The 16,783-nt window shown below is 38.9% G+C and overlaps 1 protein-coding gene across 1 annotated transcript in view; it reads right to left on the bottom strand.

The window, feature by feature from the left end:
- Positions 1-685: 685 nt before the first annotated feature.
- itpk1.S (inositol-tetrakisphosphate 1-kinase S homeolog) overlaps positions 686-16,783 on the bottom strand; it is an 83,792-nt gene continuing 67,694 nt past the window's right edge. The window contains exons 6-11 of the mRNA XM_041574603.1: positions 15,753-15,851; positions 13,612-13,652; positions 9,064-9,229; positions 8,245-8,312; positions 5,673-5,835; positions 686-1,472 (exon numbers count right to left, since the gene is read on the bottom strand). Of these exons, the coding sequence (XP_041430537.1) occupies positions 1,183-1,472; positions 5,673-5,835; positions 8,245-8,312; positions 9,064-9,229; positions 13,612-13,652; positions 15,753-15,851 (827 nt within the window). The 3' untranslated portion in view covers positions 686-1,182. The remainder of the gene's footprint in view (positions 1,473-5,672; positions 5,836-8,244; positions 8,313-9,063; positions 9,230-13,611; positions 13,653-15,752; positions 15,852-16,783) is intronic.

Below are 16,783 nucleotides of genomic sequence, written 5' to 3'. Positions count from 1 at the left end.
AGTGGGGATCATTTATAAACACAGGACAGATTTGCACCTGGGCAGTAACATATAGAACCCAATCAGTGATGACATTTTTCCAGCCAGCTGCAGGTATATCAATGAAAGTCGACTTCTGATTGGTTGCCATGGGTTACTGCCCAGGTGCAAATTTGCCTAGTGTTTATAAATAACTCCCAGTGACCCTAAACTGATCTGCCTTTATTTGCTCTACAGCAGCAAGTATTTTGTTTAACGGTAGAACGACATGGGTGATTTCAACGCGTTTTCCGCGGATCCGACGCGCTGCTCCAAAACGCAGGCGTCAAGTTGGATGTGACGGAATAAGGTAAGCATCAGCAATGTCGGATGGTGTTGCAGCGTTCATCCGACAGTCGTGTCGGATGAACGATGCAACACCATCCAACATTTGTATTCCTTACCTTATTTTCCGTCGCATACGACTTGACGCCTGTGTTTTGGCGCAGTGTGTCAGATCTGCCGAAAACGCATGGAAATCGCCCATGTTCTACCCTAAGACTTTCTGTTCAAATATGTTCCCTGACAGGCACCTTATCAGAGAACGCAAAGCCGAGGAAGTGTATTAAGAATTCAGGAAGCACGTTAAGACTGAAATGTTTCAAATAAAATCTAAATCACAAAATCAAAAAATCAAAGTGCAGAATACTAAATAATATTTTTTAAAAAAAAAAATAAGAAATACAATTTCTACAATCACAAGACCCAGTGGCTGATGGGTGGTTATTTTCATATGGTGAAGAGACAGTAGGAATAAGTAATTATTTTTTTTTAAAGAATAAAATTTGCTTTTTGTTATAAAATAATTATTTTTTTCTTTCAGAGCACAACCCACTTTAGGAACGTGTTGTCTGAGTTGAACAGCTGCAGTTTCACTTTGATATATATTTAAGGACTTATTGAACAGAGAGCATGGTCCCCCTATGGTCGCAGAAGGGAACCTCTGAAATGATGAAGAACCAGTGTCTGCTTCTCGGGATCCTTTGGAATTGGACAGCAGTGTTTCTCACAACTGCACAGGGGAGGATCAAATGCCCCGACTTTCCTTATACTGACCAACAACCTGCTGTTACAACTCAGTTCAAGTAGTAGTACACCAAAATAAAACTGTTCCCCTGTCCCTTTGGAATTCTCTTACTCCATGCGGTCCTTCAAAATAACGTGTTATTGGGAGGAAGCCTTGGTTGCCAAAGAGGCCACACAGTGCTGCTGGAAGCTAGGAGAAACTGATGAATTGCATCCTAGTCTCTGACTTTGCAACTTAACAGATCCACTTGTGTCTGTCTCCACAATCCATGGGTCTGTTCGAGCAGATGGAGTACAGCAATGGCGCTCTCCAAGTGAGCTTCCTGTCTGCTCCACTGAGGACTTGTTTGCACTCTGATCTGGACGCTGCAAGATGGTTGCAATGTGGTTCAGGAGGTCAGTGAAGAATTCTGGGACACCCTCATAGCCTAAAAAACACCAATAATAATTATATAAGAATGTAATAACAGATAGGACAGATTTACAGAAATGGTATATATAAATAGGTGTGTGACTGTGTGTATATATACAAATTATATACATATACATTTTATTTAGCCTAATACGCTTAAAAGGGTGTTTCATGCTAACTTCTAGGCTGTGATAGAGTCGCAAATTCTAAGCAACCTTTATAATTGTCCTAGTGTTTTTGATAGGGATGCACCGAATCCAGGATTCGGTTCGGGATTCGGCCTTTTTCTGCAGGATTCGGATTCGGCCGAATCCTTCTGCCTGGCCGAACCGAATGCGAATTTGCATATGCAAATTATGGGCGGGGAGGGAAATCGCGTGACTTTTTGTCACAAAACAAGGAAGTAAAAAATGTTTTCCCCTTCCCACCCCTAATTTGCATATGCAGATTAGGGTTTGGATTCAGTTCAGTATTCAGCCGAATCCTTCGCCAAGGATTCGGGGGTTCGGCCGAATCCAAAATAGTGGATTTGGTGCATTCCTAGTTTTTGAAGCATTTGCCTTCTGACTCCTTCCACATTTCAGATGGGGGGGGGTCACTGACCCCGTTTAAAAAACAAATGCTCTGTAAGGATAAACAAAATTGTTATTGCTACTTTTTATTACTCATCTTTCTATTCAGGCCTCTCCTATTCATAATCATATCCCAAGGAATATAAGGAATCCAAGATCAATCAGCTAATAACTTATGATACCTCCAATGTAGTGTCCCTATTGGAATGCCCGTTTAAAAAGCAATATGTTGGTAGAACCACTAGAAAGCTGAAAATGAGACTGGGGGAACATATAAGAAACATATAAAAAGGGATTAAAATCACATAGTATTTCGGAACACTTTCTCCAACATCACAATAGTGACCCAAGTGGCCTATGTGCAATAGGGATATCAAATACGATAAAAAATTTGGAGAGGTGGAAATAATCCTATATAATAAAGTTGAAGTGTCTGAGTCCAGCCCCTGTGTCCGTGGGATTGCGCTACTGCGCATGTGCCCCACGGACCTCTAGCGCCCGTTAATTTAACGGGCTTAATGTCTAGTGTTCAAATAATATCCCAGGAAGAAACACGGTGGATAATATCATTAAAAACGCTGCAGCCCTTTGGTTTAAATATAGAATTGGATGTAAATTGTTTTATTTAATCATTTGTGTGTTGTAAATATTAATATATTTTGGATGAGATCTCCAGCCATATGAAAATTTTTATAACTTTTATATTTTTTAAGGACTAATTTATTGAGATATGTATCTATAACTATTAGCCAATAAGATGTGGCAAGATAATGATGATGGATTGCCCTATCAAGTCATTTTAGAGCCTCTAAGGAAGTGAGTACATCACGAAACGCTTTAGGCCGAAAAATTCCAGTTTTAAATCGTCTGGACTTTGTCTTTTGACCCAATCGGGGATTCGTAGGAGAGAGAGGAGAACCAGGAAGTGAAAGACGAGCGTGGGTGAGAGGAACAAGAGGCGATAGCGGAACCGCAAGCTGGATCATGTGATTGTAAACTAAGCAGGGGTTCCCTGGTATCACAACAACAACGCACAACTGCTCTGTGTTTTTATTTATTTTGTTTTGGAGGGGAGCGGAGGAGTATGGCTGGTGGAGTCTGAGATCGCTGCCCAAATAACACCATCAAAACACAGGACACATTGGGATTTCTAAATTTGTAAGAGATATATTCTCTGGTGGAGGAGGGAGAGACTTTTTAGTGGAACTTTTATTGTAGGAAGCGCACAGTTTCTTTTATAAGGCAAGTTTCCTGGGGTTGGAACCCCTTACTGTGTTGCACATCCGATTACTATAAGTGCGCAAGGTTCAATTCTATTTATTTGCTATAATCATATTCCAGCCTCTTATTCAAATGAATGCACTGGTTAATATGGACCCTAGCAACCAAATTTCTGAAACTGCAAACTGAAGGGCTGCTGAATAAAAAGCAAAATAACTCTTGATAAATCTGCCCCTAAATGCAGCTAATGGTGTACAGTATAGACTACATTATCCATAACGGCAGCAGGAACATTTTCTTTTGCTTAAGCATCATCTTGGTGTAACAGGGGCCTTTTACTGTTAAGATTTTGGGGGTATGCTCAGTTGGACCAAGACCTTTAGAGACCACAAGAGAACCTCCAGTGTCCACTCACTATAATTATAGGTATATAGTGCTAAATTTTAGAAGGGGAACTGTTCTTGTCCTAGTGGCTGGGGTACAATAGGGCCTGGGATGACAAGGCACTCTGGTAGGCCAGTCTAACCCTGAGTATATTTATAAGGATATTTTAAGATTGCCGTTATGAAAATATTACAAATACAATGTACATAGAGAAGACTAGAGCTGGGTGGTTGGGTTGATAAATTAGAAAACGTTACTGTCTACTTAGAAACCTTTATCAAATATCTGTCTACATTTGAATAGGTTCCTTGTATCATTTATAATATCATAATTAGTTTTTGTCATCATAATTATTCATCAAATAAGTAGGATACCAGTATATACCTGTACATTATTTGTGACTTGCTAAATAAAAAGCAGCTACGGAGCACAGTGTGATTAACATAAGATGTTCAGAGTAAGGTTCTTGGAAAAGTACTGGGCTTAGATATCAGCTCAGGCCTCCTGGCCATGCTTATTAATGTCTGTATTCCAGCTCAGTTTGTCCCAAACACGGGGGAGTATAGGGAACAGCAGAAGGCCAAGGACTGAGGTATCTGCATATTAATCAGCAGAATCTTATTAATATGCAGTTAGAATGTTTATATTCAAGCTCAGCTAATAATTTCATTTTAATCACATGCTTATGACTCCCTGAAAAAGGAATATTATATGCCAAGCATGTAAAAATTCATATTCTTGGATTAAAGGAGACTGATAATGCAAAGGAGCAAGTAAGAGAGTAAGATATTGAAAATGAAGAAATACAGAGTCAGACACATTTAATATTGGGGCTCATTTATCAACACTGGGCAAATTTGCCCATGGGCAGTTACCTATAGCAACCAATCAGTGATTAGCTTTTTGAAACCAGCTGCAAGTAGAATAATGTATGCAGCAATCTGATTGGTTGCCATGGGTTACTGCCCATGGGCAAATTTGCCCAGTGTTGATAAATGACCCCCAATGGATGTAAAACCAACAACAAGACACAGACCAATATACACCTTTCAACCGCAGCACTCAACTAACCATTGCATTGGTGCATAGATCAGTGCCATTTTAAAGCTACATGAGATCATTTATGTGCTATGGGGAACTTTAAAGGGTGGTTCACCTTTAACTTAATTATTATTATATTATAGAATGGCTAATTCTAAGTAACTGAATTTCATTATTCTTTCTTTCTACAGAATTTTAATTATTTACCTTTTTCTCTTGACTTTCCTGCTTTCAAATGGGGGTCACAAACCCCATCTAAAAACAAATGCTCTGTAAGGCTACAAATGTATTATTATTGCTACTTATCCGAGCAGACCCTTTTCCATATTATATTCCAGACTCGTATTCAAATCAGTACAAGGTTGCTAGGGCATTATGGACCCTAGCAACCAAACTGCTGAAACAGAAATCTGGAGAGCTGCTGAATAAAAAGCTAAATAACTGAAGACCCACAAATACTAAAATGAAAACTAATTGCAAAATGCTTTAGAATTGACTCTCTACGTCATACTAAAAGTAAGTTTAAAAGTGAACAACCAATTACTGTTTATTGGTCTATCTAAATATCTAGAAAAATATAATGCCATACTTTACAGTACAGGTCCCCAAACTTAGCTGTGAGCAACATACAGATATGAAAAATATTTTTGCTAGTGCAAAAAAAGTGCTGTGATTGGCCATTTGGTAGCCCCTATGTGGACAGTACACCTGGTTTTTACTTGAAAAACTTGCCCCTGAATTAAAAAATAAGCACCTGCTTTAAGACCAACACCAAAGAGATTAGTGAGCAATATGTTGCTTGCGAGCCACTGGTTGGGGATCACTGCTGAACAAAATTCTAACCTAAACCATATATAAATATTGGACAAGACCCACAGACTATTCATGTAGGGCACCTCCAAACATTACAAACTAAAGCTTGTAGAACAACAATAAGGATTCATCCAGTGACATAACTTTACAGATACTTTTCATTGGTAAATGGGAGTAGCAATTACCTGGGAAAGCATTGATATCAATCACAGCATGTTGGCCAGTCTTGTTGTTTATAATGATATCAATGCCAAAAAGAGAAATTCCTAAAGCCTGTCGTAGTGCTTTGGAGATCCCACGAATAACTTTATCACAGGGTCGCTCAAACACTCCTTCAACTTTTTCAAGCTGTGTGAGAAAGGAGACATCAGACTAGGACTCCAAAGAGCTAAAGGCCCTATCAGTCCTTCATTTTAATCCATTTATTATTCAATTTAACTCCAGTATTTTCTACACAGTCAAACTACTCTCCATGTGCTCGGGCCAGCAGTGGCATTAAGCACTGTAAAGTAGAAAGGCAAAGTTATTGGACGGCTAAAAAACAAAGCATATGATTGTCCCTGACCTTATTCCATGCAGTCCCCATGCTACCTGTAAGGGCAGAGACACACGTGGAGATTTGGGGAGATTTAGTCGCGGTGACAAATCGCCTCTTCTTCGGGCGACTAATCTCCCTCAACTGCCTTCCCGCCGATTAGAATGTAAATCATCAGCAGGATGGCACTCAGATCGCTTTGTTTTCCAAAGTCGCTCGAAGTTGCCTCATGAGAAAACTTCGGGCAACTAATCTCCCCGAATCTCCTCGTGTGTCTCTGCCCTTACTGTCTGGTTTCATCTTCTCTCTTCATGCTTCCACATGGTGTCCCATCCATTTCTCTTTCCTACCTTCAATACCTTGGGAACCCTCTCAACCCAATCCCCATTCAGTGCAGTATTTAGGCCAAATATCTTATAGAACCCTTCACAAACCCAAAATCCAACCTCCCTACTTTCACCTATACACTTGTTTCTCTCCATACGTGATCCTCTATTCGGCCATCATGCTCTCTTATACTTATTTTGTTGTTTGCATGACCTCAGATGTTCTTTAGGTATATTATATTAAAGGGAGTGTAAGCCTTAAAAGGGATACTGTCATGATTTTTATGGTGTAGTTTTTATTTCTAAATTAAACTGTTTACACTGCAAATAATTCACTCTACCATGTAAAATTGAATTCCTAACCCAACAAGTGTATTTTTTTTAGTTGTAATATTGGTGTGTAGGCGCCATCTCAGGTCATTTTGCCTGGTCATGTGCTTTCAGAAAGAGCCAGCACTTTAGGATGGAACTGCTTTCTGGCAGGCTGTTGTTTCTCCTACTCAATATAACTGAAGGAGTCGCAGTGGGGCATGGATTTTCACTACTGAGTGCTATTCTCATATGTACCTTCCCATTGTTCTATTGTTAGGCTATTATTGGGGGGAGGGGTTGTTAACACTCCAACTTGCACTGCAGTAGTAAAGAGTGACTGAAGTTTATCAGAGCACAAAGTCACATGACTGGGGGCACCTGGGAAACAAACAATATGTCTAACCCCATGTCAGATTTCAAAATTAAATATTAAAAAATCTGTTAACTGATGTGTTTTGAAAGAAACTTGTTTTCCCATGACAGAATCCCTTTAAGGACTTTTGCAATTTACATTCATCTTTTTTCAAATCGTCAACATACAGGTATTAGCTCATTTTTAAATTGCTAATATAGTGCAATTGAAACTACAGGCCATCTGCTGGTCAGTCCTTCAGGTGTTCAGTGATGGACTAAATGCAGGACTCACTCGTTTTCCAGCCTATTTGCAAAACTGTAGTTTGGCAGAATCCTTAGAATTTAGCTCAACATTTATAGGACATATGAAGGACATTTATGTTCACAGATGATACAAGTATTAGTGACCGTTTTGTTTGTGTCATACTCAACCTGCTTTATGTGCAAATTCCATTTTTTTCTCGTTTAAAAACATAACTCAGAAAACATAACTCCAATAAGCATGAGTGTTTATGCAGTTCATGGTGCAGAGGGTATATCAGACAGCAGGGGTCATTTATCAACACTCTGCAAATTTGCCCATGGGCAGTAACCCATGGCAATCATTCAAATTAGAATAGTAGTAGTCTACAATAAAGCATAATGACTGCACACATCCTGCTTTAAGAGTGCTCTCCTCCAGTTGCCTAGGGCGCCCGGCCGGCATCCCCGCTCCCACCCGCGTGCGTGTGCGCAGGCACACCCCACATAAACAGCGAGAGGTGAGCGCGACGGAGGGGAGGACAGCAACGAAGAGAAGGAGAGCAACAGAGGGGAGAAAGCAACAATGGGGAAGGGGGGCAGTGACGGAGGGGAGAGAGTGGCGGAGGGTGGGAAACCAAAGAGCTGTGATAACGGACTAGGGGTAAGCAGAATACAGTTTAAGAGGTACCTGCCCAGCGCCCCCCTGTTGTTGCACCCTAGACCCTGTGCCTCCTCTGCCTACCCCTAGTTCCGGCCCTGCTCTCCTCAATCTCACACTCTGTCCAGTCAATCAAATTGCCTTTGTTGTTCTACTTGCAGATGGCTTTAAAACGTGAATCACTGATTGGTTGCTTAGGGGAATGTGCCCACTGTTAATAAATAAGCCCTACTATTTCACTTGGGGAACGTCTACCCTGCTTGATTATACTATTAGCATGTAATGGCTAAAATATAGGGCATGCCCCAAAACACAAAGGTGGCACTCACTGCTGTTAGAACAGAGGATGATTCAGGCTTTGACACATTGTGACTGTTGAAGAATATGGATGCTCTGTCTGAAATGAAAAGAGAAAACATATTAGTTCTCAATCAGCAGGAGATGAATAGCTGTTACAAGTGGACCTGTCACCCAAAAAAATTATTCAGAATCCTATTTTATCACATTAGGGAATCCATAATTATAACAAGCAGGCAGGAGCCATTTTGTGGACACTGTTATTAAGACAAGCCTTGTATCATCTCAGAATCTTGTTTGTGCACCAGAATGGGGGACCTGATGTCCATCCCCATGCCCTGGCTACACAATTAAATGGTTAAGAGAGAGGGGGAATGTGGGGAGAGCAGTGACATCTAGGAAGTGCTGAACGGAAAGTGAAAGTAATTGTCTGCCCCGCCTCTATACCTACGGACAATATTTGATTGACAGCTGAGAAGTTTAAATGAGCTTACATCAGCTATGAATGCTTAAATAAAAAAATAGAAATTGGATTTCATGTTTAATTTGAAAAGGACTTTTATTATACAGATTTGTGACAGGTCCACTTTAAGGATCAGCTTTCTATTCTACTTGTTTTTTTTAATTTAAAACAACAGAAGCCATTTAGAAAAATCTTACACTCTTGTCTACCACCAGATGGCAGCGTTTTCAACAGAATATGTGATACAACATATAAAACAGAATTAGATTTTTAGTGTTCTTGGAAGGATGCAGTCATATGTGCTTAGACATGTTCAATATGCACTATAATATATAAAACAACATAATCAATAGTTATTACAATTTTGTCAGGCAAGTTATTCTATTACCAGAGGCTCCAGGTGAGAAGTTTTTCAAGGATGGCCGCTCTACTACTGTGTAACATTCTCCAACCACGAAGACTTTGTATAGGACAGCGTTGTGGCTAATGAAGCTTTGAATTACACAGGGAGGCTTGATTGACCGCAGTCCTTCTGAATTAAATATAATCGCCATCTAGAACAGACACCACACAAGAAGTTTATATCTTTTAGATTGTAAGCTCTTTTGAACATGGGCCTCTTTATCTTTTATACTAGTTATTGGTGGTTTTTGTGTTTTGCTTGTATGTTTAGTTTGTACTTCCATTTATTGTACAGCACTGTGGAAAATGTTGGCATTTTTATACATGTTAAAAATAATAATAATAATAATGATAATCATAATACAGGTATGGGACCTGTTATCCAGAATGCTCAGAACCTGGGGTCTTCCGGATAATGGATCTTAGTACAAGTTACTGTTTTATTATTACAGAGAAAAAGGAAATCATTTTAAAAAATTTAAAATTGGATAAAATTCGGAGCTTTCTAGATAATGGGTTTCCGGATAACGGATCCTATACCTGTAATATATACAGACACTTATTTTTATGGTATATCTTAAAGGAGAAGGAAATGCTAAAATTAAGTAAGCTTTATCAGAAAGGTCTATATAAATACACCAGTAAACCCTCAAAATAATGCTGCTCTGAGTCCTCTGTCAAAAGAAACGCAGCATTTCTTTCCTTCTATTGTGTACACATGGGCTTCTGTATCAGGCTTCCTGTTTTCAGCATTAACCTCCAGGGCAGGGCTTGAGCATGCTCAGTTTGCTCCACTCCCCCTCCCTCGATTTAGGTCAATCCTATTCACCAGAGTTCTGAAAATTAGATTTTTTTAATAAATTCCGATTGTTCGAATTTCGAGTTCATGGCCCCTATAAAATAGAACCTGACTATTACCTAGGATCAGACTCAAAGGCTAATAAAGTAATGCAGTAGGAGGATTAAGTGAAAGTAGATGTTACTATTGGCGTTAGTTCTTGTCATTATGGGAAGAATCAACAATCCTCAATGCTTACAGACTACCCTTTCAGCAAATACAGCTAATATTCTTGCTTTGCTATAAAGTACTGTACATAATAAGCTCTGCTGTATCTAGCTAGTGGCCCAGTTATCCTCCAGCAATGTCTGTTGCCAATTGCCCCTGCTACCTTTAATTCTATCCCAGTCTACTACTCACTTTCCTGGAGAAAGCAACACCAAAAGACAGTTTGTCTGACTGACTTCTTTTTTTTTTATTTTTTAGAAAGACAGAGACCTGGACTGGGAGGGATCACCATACAGCATATAAATCATATAAAGGCAACCACAAAATACAGGATGTTTTAATTCCATTGATGAATAGATGAACCTGTCATTTCATTCCAATTGTCCAATTACACAGCTTATACATAAGGTTATGTATCCCTTTCTGTTTACAGGGATGTTTCTTTCTTTCTAAATCCTTTTGAATACAGGTATAGGATCCATTGTCCGGGAAACCAGAATCCAGAAAGCTTTGAGTTACGGAAAGGCCATCTCCCATAGACTCCATTTTATCCAAATAATACACATTTTTAAAAATGATTTCCTTTTTCTCTGTAATAATAAAACAGTAATGATGGGTGAATTTTATTCACCAGGAGCGAATTTGCGCATTTCAACGCTGGCTCATAAATTCGCCACATTGTCTTGCAAATTGACGGCGTCAACGTTTTTTGATGTCGCAACACTTCCGACGCCGGCGTTATTTAACGGACGCCCATTGACTTTAATGCACGTCAAATGTTACCTTCGTCAATTTTGACGTCCGTGAATTGACGCTGGTGTCAAAATTTGCGTTTACTGAATTTTTCGCCCTTTTCACGGCGAATCAAAACAGGAAAAGTTCGCCCATCACTGTAAAACAGTAGCTTGTACTTGATCCAAACTAAGATATAATTAATCCTTATTGGAGTCAAAGCCAGCTTATTGGGTTTATTTAATGTTTAAATTATTTTCTAGTAGACTTAAGGTATGACATTCCAAATTACAGAAAGATCCCTTATCCGGAAAACCCCAGGTCCGGAGCATTCTGGATAATAGGTCCCATATCTGTACGACTCTTCAGTGTGTCGATCAGCACTCTAAACTTGTTTCTGAGCACTTCATACTCAAAAAACAAGAGGGGTTACTCTTTCCTATTCTACATGCAGCACATTTTGCCAGCCAGATATTTAATGACAGCTGAGATACATTAGCACTACAGAACACTCTAACGTTTATCCCTGTGACAAAGAGCAAGGTGCTTCAGAATCTCTCACCCAATTCATCAGAAGGAGCTGGGTATTAGCCTGCCAGAGGACAGAACAAAACAGAGGGTGCACAGAGAAAAACGAACATTACGGTATCTTTTGCTAGCTCATGTATTAAATAGTGGGGCAACAGGTGAATATTAATATATCTAAAACAGCTAAAAAAGATCTGCAGATTTTGCTAGTACAGGTATGCAACCTGTTATTTAGAATGCTCAGGACGTGGGGTTTTCCAGATAATAGGTCATTCAAAATGATGGATCGCCATACTTTTTGGGAGTTATTTACTTAAATCCAAATATTTCTCATTATTTTATTAAAACCACTTTGCCCCAAACTCCCATCCACACTTTACCTTATTTATCAATAAACGAACTCGAAAAAATCTGGTGCGGGAAAAGACTCTATTAAATCATGAAAAAATCTGAATCGTACGTTTTTTTTTGATTTGACGCTGAATTATTGTACGAAACCCAGCACAGATCATTATATCTTCCAACTGTAAAAGCGACATCTGCCACTGACTTCTACATGACCTCGCAGGTTGGAGATGGAGTACTTTTCTATTCGGATTTTAAGTAGCCTCTGGGTTAATAAATCTCAAAAAAATTTAAGTTTTTTTCCACGAAAAAAATGTGTTTTCCCCTTTAAAACTCCAACCTGAAAAATTTGGACTACTAAAAAAATTATTGAAACATTACATAAATCCAAAATGGTTATTATGCCTTCAATGAGGATTAATTATATCTTAGTTAGTAAAAAGTTACATTGTATTTGATCCTATTACAAGGAAATATTTTTTATAATTATTTGATTAATATGGAGTCTGTGGGAGATGGCCATTCCGTAATTCGGAGCTTTCTGGATAATGAGTTTCTGGATAACAGATCCCATACCATAGTGATCTAAGATCTGAGAAAGAATAAAATTCTGTGCATGCAGATACCAATGGGAGCCCCCTGACTTGGATGGATTCTGTTCTCAAGCTAGCTTGGTCATTATAACCTTGACCTTCAGGAAGAACAGTCTTATTGGTTAAATGGGTGCTTCTTTGTTTTTCTGTGCTGTTATGCCATATCTCTATGCTCTCTAATGGTAACACCCTTTTATGCCCCTAAATTCTTCTGTCATAAGTTCCAATTTTATAAAAACTCTGTGATTTCTTTGTTCGGAGTACTGACTCTTAGTGAGTTCAGATTCCATAGAGCTCGTGTCAAATAAACCATCTTTTCACCTCAAGTGGTCTCCGGTTCTTGAAGTTCCACAATAGTACTATGTTAGTGTATGTGCCCTGCCAATTATAATTTCAAAAGCAGATGGCAGGTCAAATTCATATTATTCCCTAATTCAACTATAAACCCACCGGGTTTTTTCCCGGTGTCCTGACGGTTTTTGGCACGACCGGAAACAGAGCAGGTCGTGGCAGGAAGAGAGGAGGTGGCACAAGGTGTGGATCTGGGCCAGCGGGGCCCACCGGGTTTTTTCCCCGTGTCCTCCGGCCCAGTCCGACCTTGTAGTTGGCCCTTTAGGTTAGGACTACACGACGTTTTCAACGTGATCCGACGCGCTGCAACAAAACGCCAGCGTCAAATCGCATGCAACGGAAATAAGGTAAGTAAATGCATTGTCGGATAGTGTCGCAGTGCTGCGACTTCATCCGATATTTCCATTACTTACCTTATTTCCGTTGCATGTGATTTGATGGCAGCGTTTTGTCGCACCGCGTCGGGTCGTGGCGAAATGCCGTGTAGTCCTAACCTAAAGGGCCAACCACAGGATCAGACTGGGCTGGTGGGACACAGTGAAAACACCCGGTGGTCCCCGCCGGCCCAGATCCACACCTTTTGCCACCTCCTCTCTTCCAAAAACGCACTGCGCGTGCCAGTATGTGCATACGCGTGGCGGGGGGGATCAGAGGACCCCTGGCCCCCCAGTCCGACCCTGGCCAACCATGAAAATATATATATAACTACACATAAGATAATTTATATCCACTCTAGATCTGATTAAATCAGTGCAGTGTAACAGCATCACACTTAAAATGTAAACAAAACCTGGTCTGTGACTACTGTCTGTACTATCCCTGCAACTCAATGGGCTGAGTGAAGTTACTAGGGATTTTTTTTTTTTTATTAAAATACTGTTGCTTCACCTATGGTTATTGGCAAGCATTAAATGATCTGTTGAAACCAGACACAAGAGTGCCAGACGCCTCAAAGAGATAAAACCTTTTATGCCCTTACCTCATGAGAGTTTGTGCCATGAGCCACTCGTGTCTTGCAAACTAAAAGAGAAAGAAATACATAATCTTAAATATAATGTCGGTTCGTAAGAATTCATTGGTTTGTTAACTATAACTGCATCCTTAGTTAGTGGCTGTGAGCTGTAGCAACACCTGAGTTATCACTGTTGCAAAACAGCATATTACAGTGAGGTTGCTGTTAAAGATGCACCAAATCCACTATTTTGGGATTCGGCTGAACCCTGAATCCTTTATAAAAGATTTGGCGGAATGCCGAACTTGATCATAATTTGCATATGCAAATTAGAGGCAGGAAGGGGAAAAAGAGAACTGTCCTTGCAGTGACGGCTCATTTTTTTTTTTTTAGCTTCCTTGTTTTGTGATGAAAAGTCACATGATTTTAAGGATTTAGATTTCATTCAGCCAGGCACGACTTCTGCTGAAAAAAAGCCCAGTACCAACACCTGGTCAATCCTTAGTTGCTGTACAGGTCAATAATGTTTTTGTTTTTTTTTTACATATCAGACTTTATAATTAAATTTTTTCAATATCTTGAAGGTATGAGTTGCAATTTATAACCCCACAAAAAGTTATTCTAAAATATTTTGTTGCCTCAAGAATACAGCTGGTATGCAGCAAGTCTCCATGGCCAGCTGAAATTCCGCCTTTGATAGAAGTAAAACATGTGCCCATTTCATCCAGACATTACAAACCTTGGCTTTAAAAAGTAAGTCTAAACTCTGCAGTTTTAAACATACAAGGTGCTTCTTACATCTATCGCACAATTTAAGCTTGTGCGTCACAACATCATGTTAAAGGAACCCTTTAAGCATAAGGAATTGGACAAACTCAATACTGCCTTCTATAACCAGCTAAAACAAGAGAAGTTATTGATGGGCTGCAAAATGCAAGAAACAGGAGTCCTGCATTTTCCCCAATGAATGGAGCACTGCAATTTTGCAACCACTTAGTGCTCTAGCACTTGTGTCTCGCATCATGGTAAATAAACTCTGCTTTGCTGAGAAGCTGCAAGTACAGGTCTTCTGTATCTGGTGTGAGTTGTTGCTGAGAACAGATATGAGCTTTGTCCATGAATGGAAACCTCGGCTACCCTGCACCAGTGCTCTGGTCTATAGGACTGTGAGTGTAAAAGCTTAAAGGGATACTGTCATAGGAAAAAAAAATTTTTCAAAATGAATCAGTTAATAGTGCTGCTCCAGCAGAATTTTGCACTGAAATCCATTTCTCAAAAGAGCAAACTGATTTTTTTATATTCAATTTTGAAATCTGACACGGGGCTAGACATTTTGTCAATTTCCCAGCTGCCCCAAGTCATGTGACTTGTGCTCTGATAAACTTCAATCACTCTTTACTGCTGTACTGCAAGTTGGAGTGATATCACCCCCACCCTTTCCCCCCCAGCAGCCAAACAAAAGGACAATGGGAAGGTAACCAGATAACAGCTCCCTAACACAAGATAACAGCTGCCTGGTAGATTTAAGAACAACACTCAATGGTAAAAACCCATGTCTCACTGAGACACATTCAGTTACATTGAGAAGGAAAAACAGGAGCCTGCCAGAAAGCATTTCTCTCCTAAAGTGCAGGCACACGTCACATGACCAGGGGCAGCTGGGAAATTGACAAAATGTCTAGCCCCATGTCAGATTTCTAAATTGAATATAAAAAAATCTGTTTGCTCTTTTGAGAAATGGATTTAAGTGCAGAAGTCTGCTGGAGTAGCAAGATTAACTGATGCGTTTTGAAAAAAAACAAGTTTTCCCATGACAGTATCCCTTTAAGTCTAATGACGGCATTAACTTATGCTGTAGAAATCACTCAAATTCATTCATTTACATGTATATGCAGTGAAACCTCGATTTTAAGTACGCTGATTTTCAGTTTTTCCGCAATTTACATTTTTTATTTGTGGTCCCACCAATATATAATGTATACAATCTGTGTATTTCCCTGATTTTAATGTTTTCCCGGATTTTACCTGATGTTCCCAAAAATTGCTGTTTGTCCTCTGTGAATGTTATTATAAGTGGAAAATTATAAGTTGGAAAATATGCCTTCAGGCTGCAAATTTCCCTCGGGAAAATATTGGGAACATATTTAAGGTCACTCATCTCTTAGTACCTAATGGAAATGCCAAGCCATTTTTCTTTAAAATCTTCAAGGTATCTTCATCACATTCTGCCATTAGCTCCATGAATGGAGGGGAACAAAGCCTTTCATCTGAAAGATAAATGCAACATAGAACAGTAAGGTAAATTAGCAGAGATTCAGATTTTCGGTTAAGAAAAAGAGTTAAGATATGTGTATAATGCAGGAGAACCTGTAAAATATATTTTTTGAATAGTGCTTAGTGGTGTCACAATACTGCATATTAAATTTAATAATTTAATTAACTTAGAGTTCCATGACCAGAATAAGGTCATTAACTCCTCAGTGACTTTTAATATCCTTATATTTCACAACAGGATACGTTATTCTGTGTATATATTCTATATATATATATATATATATATATATATATATATATATATATATATATATATATATATATATATATATATATAAAATTTTACTGTGTACATGCAGTACTGAATCAGATTCAGTAAATCCTAAATATAAAAAAATCGCAATATCTCTCATTATTTTATTAAAACCACTTTGACCAAACTCCCATGCACATTTTTACCTTATTTATCAATAAATCAATTGTAAAAAAAATCGGCTGCGGGAAAAGACTCGATAAAATCATGAAAAAAAAAATGTGTCCAATTGTAAGAAGGACATCTGCCATTAACTTCTACATGACCTCGACAGGTTTGAGATTTGAGTACTTTTTTTATTCGGACTTTTAGCAGCCTCGGGGGTTTAATAAATCTCAAAACATTTGAGGTTTTTTTTCCTATAAAAATTATGTTTTTCCCTTTAAAACTCCATTGTATTTGATCCTATTACATAGCACAATGATAATTTTTTCATTATTTGATTAATATGGAGTCTGTGGGAGATGGCAATTCTGTAATTCGGGGGTTTCTGGATAATGAGTTTCTGGATAACAGATAGTGATCTAAGTACCGAGAAGAAAATGTTCTGAAAGGCAGATAGTTGTTACAGAAAATTCTATACTTGTAGTTCTGCCCGGGCCATACAGTTTC

This window comes from Xenopus laevis, chromosome 8S (genome assembly GCF_017654675.1).
Source record: "Xenopus laevis strain J_2021 chromosome 8S, Xenopus_laevis_v10.1, whole genome shotgun sequence".
NCBI lineage: Eukaryota > Metazoa > Chordata > Amphibia > Anura > Pipidae > Xenopus > Xenopus laevis.
This window is presented reverse-complemented; position numbering and strand designations above follow the sequence as displayed.